The 8,174-nt window shown below is 39.6% G+C and overlaps 1 protein-coding gene across 1 annotated transcript; it reads left to right on the plus strand.

Moving 5' to 3' along the window:
* The first annotated feature begins 1,056 nt into the window (after positions 1-1,056).
* Positions 1,057-6,450, plus strand: LOC123555988 (uncharacterized). Its single transcript, XM_053524856.1, has 2 exons — positions 1,057-3,948; positions 4,192-6,450. The coding sequence occupies exons 1-2, from the start codon at positions 1,057-1,059 to the stop codon at positions 6,448-6,450; spliced, it is 5,151 nt and encodes a 1,716-aa protein (XP_053380831.1).
* Positions 6,451-8,174: the final 1,724 nt, after the last annotated feature.

Consider the following 8,174-nt stretch of genomic DNA (forward strand, 5'->3'; position numbering starts at 1 on the left):
AAGTTCACAATTACATTAAAGACCTGTGTCACGCAGATTAGAATGGACTATAAGAACTTTTGTATCTAGAGATACTGAACTTTCTTTTTTTTCTTTCTTATAATCAGTTTTTTTTTTTTTCATATCTATTCATTGTCAATAATCATCTTATGTAAATAAATTTGTAAATATTGTAAAGGGTGTTGATTTGTTCTGATGGTTGCTGTCGCCGGTACGGCCTTTCCTGTCACAATGGTGTCAGAAGTGGGATTGGTCGACCAGACACAGTAGCTATTCGAACAGTATTAACACCCATTTAACTGCAGCAATAATTTGTATAGATTCCTCTTGTTTTGTTCTATTGGTACCAATAACACGTTTTATTCATTTTTCAGAGTGACGGCTTACCTCAGACAAGACAAGACAGATCCTATAGCTTCAGCTAACCAGCTTTAGTGGTCACAGACTGATAGACAGTTGCTTACGACACTTGGATTCTGGGGTGAGTTCGTTCTTTTTATTTTCTTTTGGGTTTATTTTGTGTCACTCTATGATTAAGCCACCATATATCTGTGTGAGAGTGATCGCCCTTGACAAGGAGAGTTATCCTACTCACTCTTAATTGTGCGTCGCCCTACTTCTCCCAGTGATCCTATTTTGTATTAGTGTACTGTATACATACTAGATACAGTATTTTAATTTGTGTGTTTTAGCAAGCTTGTTTACTTGCATATACTTTTAACCTACTCTTAGGTTTTAGTGCTACACTGTTGTGTTATACCTATACTTTATCTTAGGATAAAGCACGTTGATTTATTTTTGTTTATTTGTTACACTAAAGTGTTAACACCAGTTACAGTTGATTGATATTTGATAAGGCTAAGGTATTTGTCGTGATAACGTTAACGTTGCCGCCAATTTATGTATACGTCGGACGTCAGATATTGACGTCATGTTGTTGAGTTGTTTATGCAGAATTGAATAAAGGATCGAACTGTTAAGACGCGTAGTACTCTATCTTACAGAAATTCCATTATCGTATGCACATTTTTCTGGTGCCGTGACCAAACAACAAAGATGAATTTACAGAAACATATAGCACAGAGAAATGCTCAGAAGAATGTTATAGACTATTATTTAGCGAGAATAGAAGACGCCAAAAGCGCCGAGAACATTTCACTGATCGATTTCAACGGAATATTTGAAAAACTCGCGTTAAAAGTGAAACAAATGGAAGAAATGAACGAGAAGATTGCAAATCTTACGGACAGCGAAGAAATTAACGAAGAAATTATACAAACCGAAAAGTATATGTTGGACTTAGACCTTAAAATGAGACACCTTAGTGACTTTAGAGATAAACAGATTCGTACAGATGTACAACAACCGCAGTTTTTCCCCACTGATGGTCAGTCAACTCTTCATGTGGAGTCGCAGCAGACATTTTCCTCTGAATTTTCGCAGTCCACAACTGACAGATCGTCACAGAGCACTTCCGGTTTTCAACAAGCACAGTTGAATGTAAATGCACATCCTTTCGTCAGTCAGAATGTAAGTAACAATTCATTTCAATTTCATAGACTGCCAAAGTTGTCTCTACCAAAATTTAACGGTGATATTCTTAAATGGCAAGGTTTCTGGGATTCCTTTGAATCAACCATTCACCTGAATACCAATCTCACAGACGTACAGAAGTTTACATATTTACAGTCTCAGCTAGAGGGCGTTGCAGCACGTACTATAGACGGTTTTGCCTTAACAAATTCCAATTATTTGAGAGCCATTAGTTTACTTAGAGAGAGGTTCGGACAACAGCATAAGATTGTACATACCACCATGCAGGCCTTGATACAACTACCGGCGCCATTGAACACGCTTAGCAGTTTACAAGCGTTCCATGACAAAATGGAAACGTACATTCGAGGGTTAGAATCAATGGGGCAGAATCAAGAAAGTTACGGAAGCCTGTTAGTGCCAATAATTTTAGACAAAATGCCACAAGAGGTCAGAAAAAATCTTGCACGAGAACACGGCGACAATGACTGGAAGTTAGAAGAACTTAGGAGTGCCCTGAGGAAAGAAGTCCGGATACTTGAAGTCGGAATTCAAAGCTATACACCGGAAATAAACGATTTCATACCGACATCGTCTTTTTACACTGGAGCGTTATCAAAGCAAAGAAGAAAGCAAAATAAAGACAAAACAGAGATAGATTTCAATACAAACAGAAAAAATAAATCAAATGATATCATTTGTGCATTCTGTGAAGAATCACATAAATCTATTGACTGTACAAGGTTTCCTGATACGCTGTTAAGAATGCAGAAAGTGAAAGAAAAACAATTGTGCTTTAATTGTTTAAGAAAACACCGGGTCATAAACTGCACGTCACAAAGAAGATGTCTGGTCTGTAAAAAGAAACATCATACTAGCATATGTAACAACAAGAGTAAAGAACACAACAGTGGCGGGAATGTTCCGGATGTACAGCCATCAAAACCGGAAACGGCAGTTCTACATTCATCTACCCAAGAAACTTCCCATGGTGTTTTACTGAAAACAGCCATTAGCAAGGTGACTTCCGGTAACATAACAAGGGATACTCATATCCTGTTTGACGAAGGAGCACAGAAGTCATTTATCACCGAGACGCTAGCACAAGAATTGCAACTATCCACATCCGGTACAGAAACCTTACACTTAGCAACGTTTGGTAACCAAGAACAACAACTAAAACATGTTGATTCCGCAACGGTATACCTCATTACAAACCAGAAAAAGAGAATACCGATCAATGTATTAATAGTGCCTACTATATCAGTACCTATTAGTACCAGTCTACACAACACAGCGTCCCATTTACCTTACCTGAGAGGACTGAACCTGGCACATCCGGTTAGCGGCGATGAGGTATTTACAATTTCTCTGCTGATAGGAGCTGACCATTACTGGGACGTCATTGAAGATCATATTATACGCGGATGTGGACCAACTGCAGTGAAGTCCAAGATCGGATATCTTTTGTCGGGACCTGTGAATGCATACTGCAACAATACTACTAGTAAGATGAACCACATATTTAACGTTATGACCACACGTGCACGAGATGAAAACGCTATAGAACGTTTCTGGTCGCTCGAGAGCATAGGTATCACTCCGTGCAAAGACGAGCATGAGAAGACGGATTACTTGGTGCAGTATCAGCAGACGTCAATTGAATTTACAGACGATAAGTACACTGCAGCCCTTCCATGGAAATTAGACCACGACCCACTTCCAACAAATTACAACATCACAAAGAAAAGAACTGAGAGCACGATTCGCAGACTTAGCCAGGAACCTGATATGCTAAAGAAATATGGTGAAATTATATCAGAGCAAGAGAGACGGGGATTTATAGAAAAGATTAACGATGTTGCACAAACTTCAAATGCAGTCCACTATATTCCCCACCACCCTGTGCGAAAGGAATCATCTACCACTCCTATTCGTATCGTGTATGACTGTAGTTGTAAACAGTCATCTAGTCAACCTAGCCTGAACGACTGCCTGGAGTCTACAGCACCTGTGCTGAATGAATTAACGTCTATATTGATGCGATTTCGATTGAAAAAGTACGCTGTAACCACTGACATAGAAAAAGCTTTCCTACATGTGGGACTACAAGAAAAAGACAGGGATGTTACCCGGTTTTTGTGGCTCACTGATCCTAGTGATCCTAAATCTCAACTTTGCACATACCGATTCAAAGCAGTGTTGTTCGGCGCGACGTGCTCACCGTTCATTCTTAACGCCACTATTCTCAAACACCTGGAATTGAACAAAACAAACAAAGCAGCCGAGATTATAAAGAGAGATTTATATGTTGACAATATACTCTCTAGTTTTGAAGAAAAAAGAGATCTACTCACCTATTTCCGTGATGCACGTGATCTGATGAAATGTGCCAGTATGAAACTTAAGATCGTGGTCTTCTAACAACTCCGAACTAAAAGCTATCGCCACACGAGAAGGAGTCATAGATAGAGATGAAGTAACCAAGGTACTAGGTATGTGCTGGAAACCGGAAACAGATTCCATGGCATACAGACATCACAAGATACCAAAGTTAGACTCTGTAACCAAGAGGGACATTCTAAGATATTCATCACGAATTTATGATCCACTAGGTCTGTTAAGCCGGTAACAGTAAGGGCAAAATTACTTCTTCAGCAATTATGGAAAGATAAGTTTGATTGGGATGTACCGTTACCACTAGAGGTGCAAGATAAATGGAACAAGCTGGCTGAAGATCTGAACACAGTTACAGATACAGAGTTTTCCAGACAGTACATACGGCAGTCAAAGCATAAACAGACCATAAATAATTCAAGAACAAAAAGTACTCTCCATGTATTTGTCGATTCCAGTCTCAAATCATATGGAGCAGCAGTATACATAGTGAACGCAGATGGATCCAGATTGGTGATCGCGAAAAATCGGGTAGCTCCCGTGAAACCCATGACATTACCACAGCTCGAACTTATGGCCGCAGTAGTCGGCGCCAAATTAGTTCAACACGTACAAGAATCCTTGAACATTTCCGACGTCATCTGCTGGTCCGATAGCCAGATTGTGCTTCATTGGTTATCAACATCTAAACCACTGAAACGGTTCGTGCAGAACAGAGTGATAGAAATACAAACACTTACTAAAAATTACCCATGGCACTATTGTCCAACATATGATAATCCTTCAGACCTTCTAACTCGTGGTATTCCTGCTGACCAGCTCTTACAGAACGACCTATGGAACAGTGGGCCGTCATGGATACAAAACCAGTCCAACTGGCCTGTTTGGAAACCAACAGAGAATGAAATGCAGACGACAACAAAAACGCAGACGACAGTTTCGGATATCTCGTTGCCCTCCGATGCCACAAAGATGAGCGTAGTATGCAGTATAAAGTGTAGCACAAATGAAGGCATCCATCAAGTAATCAACATAGAGAAATACAGCAAATACTTCAAACTGTTACGTGTAACTGCCTACTTATTACGATTCATAAGCAATTGCCGAAATACACAGACAAAACTTACCGATGAATTAACGACAGCAGAAATCGAAAGAGCAGAGATAAGGTGGCTAAAATGTTGCCAAGAAAGTACTTACCCAGATGAGATGTCCAGTTTGAAGTCCAATACCACCAAAAGATTACCACTTGTCAAACAATTGCGTTTATTCGTAGATAAAAGCGGTATTATTCGTTGTGAAGGACGTATACATAACGCGCCATTATCCGACGTCACCAAATTCCCCTATTTGTTACCGAAGAGACATCCACTTACACGCCTGATTGTACTAGACACACATGAGAACCAGTTACATGCAGGAACGAACGCTACTGCTACCCAGTTAAGGCAGAAGTACTGGATCCCAGCTACCAGGCAGTGCGTAAAATCTATCCTCAGGAAATGTACAATATGCAGACGAGTACAAGGAAAGCCGTATAGAGCGCCAGATCCACCACCATTACCAAAAGTAAGAGTAGAAGAGTCTCCACCTTTCACTGTGACTGGAGTTGATTACACAGGTGCGTTATACGTAAGAGACCATTCCGGAAGCGTAATAAAAGTATATATATGTTTATTCACATGTGCCAATTCTCGAGCCTTACATTTAGAGGTTGTACCAGACCTGTCCAAAGAGTCATTCCTACTAGCTTTTAGGCGTTTCGTAAGCCGGAGATCAGTTCCGAGGGTCATGATGTCAGACAATGCTACAACGTTTACAAGTGCTTCAGAAAGCTTGAAACATATTTTCCAGTCAACTCAAGTCAGAGAAACATTAAGCAGAAAAGGCACAGAATGGAAATTCATTCCCAAACGAGCACCATGGTATGGAGGATGGTGGGAGCGACTAATAGGTCTCACAAAAATAGCGCTGAAGAAAGTTGTAGGATGCTCCCTTGTTACCATGGAAACACTTCAAACGGTAGTTACGGAGATCGAAGCCATGCTGAACGACAGACCGTTAACTCAGATGTCATCAAGTGTCGATGACATGGACCCACTAACACCGTCACACCTTCTCTACGGCCGGAGACTGACGTCACTTCCGTATAACACAACTACCTTAGACTTTGAAAATTCATCCAAATTTGACGAACATTCTGCGGTTACAAAACAGGCAAAATTACAATCAAAGCTCCTTGACCATTTCTGGAAACGGTGGAGAATGGAGTACTTAACAGCATTACGTGAATCTCACCGTAAATCAGGAACGAATGAACAGATGATAGCCGTGGGTGACGTAGTACAAATCCACGATGAATGTCCACGGAACCAATGGAAACTAGGCGTTGTTGAGCAGTTAATTACCGGAAGAGACGATCGTACCCGAGCTGCTACAATTAGAACTGCGAACGGAACTACAACCAGACCAATAGTGAAATTATACCCACTAGAATGTGTGAACTATAGAAACACTTAAACATTACGAGTGTAATGTGAAGAGATGTCAGATTCATTAATCATAGTTAGTTATTATTGCGAAGTGGTTCATTTTCATAAATTCGCGAATATACTGTGACAGTTAAAAAGACACGCTAATTTGAAGTTTATTTTAATTCAAGCATGTTTAGAGTTGTACTATTCCTTAATACGAAACCGTGACTGGTGCATTCTGCAGGATATTAAATGTGATTTTTTTGTAAATTTTTAGATATTCCTTTATCTGAGCATTCATTTTACGAAAAGACACTAGAGATATCATTATGTCATGGTGTTTTGCAAAATATATCATTTAGCGGCCCCCAGGATGTCGTGATAACGTTAACGTTGCCGCCAATTTATGTATACGTCGGACGTCAGATATTGACGTCATGTTGTTGAGTTGTTTATGCAGAATTGAATAAAGGATCGAACTGTTAAGACGCGTAGTACTCTATCTTACAGAAATTCCATTATCGTATGCACAGTATTGTTACAGCCTACTGTCACTGTACTTTGTTGATTGTTGCCTATGCAACCTTGACTGACACATAGTACTGTTGCGCAACTTAGTGTATTATTTTAGTGAGGACGTTTTGTGTAGTGTATACGTAGAGTATAGTATTTTGTTTTGGCTTCAGTGGTAACTGTAGAGCCTTAGTGTAAACTAGTGTAGTCTAGTATTCCCTCACGATTGTTTATTTAGTGTCTCAGGTTGTTATAGTAGCTGTAGTGCGTAGTGTTATATAGTGTTAACGTAGTGTAATCAAACATGACTAGTGTAGTAGAGTTAACGAAGGTAGGAAAGGAGTTAGGTTATGAAGGAGAGGAGTTACGTAACTTTGTTAAGGAAGAGCAGGCTAGGGAACGTGAGGAAAGACATAGTAGATTAGAGGCAGAGAAAGATAGGTTAGAAGCAGAGAGAGAAAGAGAAAAAGATAGGTTAGAAGCAGAGAGATTAAGAGTAGAAGCAGAAAAAGGTAGATTAGAAGCAGATAGGGAAAGATTAGAGTTAGAAGCTAGGTTGCAGAAAGAAAAGATAGAATATGAACGACGTAGTAGTTTAGAGACTGAAAAGGAAAAGTTAGAGTTAGAACGTAAGTTAGAATTAGATAAGTTAGAAATGGAAAAGGAGAAGTTAATGTTAGCTAGGAAGTTAGAAACAGAGAAGGAGGAAGCAGAAAGTAGGAAATTAGAAACAGAGCATAAGTTTAAGACAGACTTAGAAAAGATGAGTAAGAAAAAGGTAAAGGTTAAGATGTCTCCCTTTGATGAGAAAATTGATTCCATGGATGCGTACTTGAATGTGTACGAAACGTACGCTGTTGCGCAGGATTGGGATAAAGAGATATGGTCACTTAACTTACCGTTCCTTCTAAAGGGTACGGCAAGAGAGGTTTTTGATAGGCTTCCGTTGGAAGATAGGAAGGATTATGATAAACTGAAAGCCGCTTTGCTACGTCAGTTCGAACTCACTGACGATGGCTATAAGAAAAAGTTTAGAACTGAGAGGCCTCGGGATAATGAGACCTTTGTGATGTTTCTAGCCAGAATAAGTAGATATTTAGATGGTTGGCTTAGATTGAGTAAGGTAGAGAAAACGTACGAAGGATTGTTAGATTTTATTCTTAGGGACCAATTTTTAGATGTATGTAATAGAGAACTATACCAGAATTTGAGTAGTAAGAAGTTAGTTAAAGCTAAGGATGTAGCAGAAGATGCAGA

Source organism: Mercenaria mercenaria, chromosome 2 (assembly GCF_021730395.1).
Source record: "Mercenaria mercenaria strain notata chromosome 2, MADL_Memer_1, whole genome shotgun sequence".
Taxonomy (NCBI): Eukaryota; Metazoa; Mollusca; class Bivalvia; order Venerida; family Veneridae; genus Mercenaria; species Mercenaria mercenaria.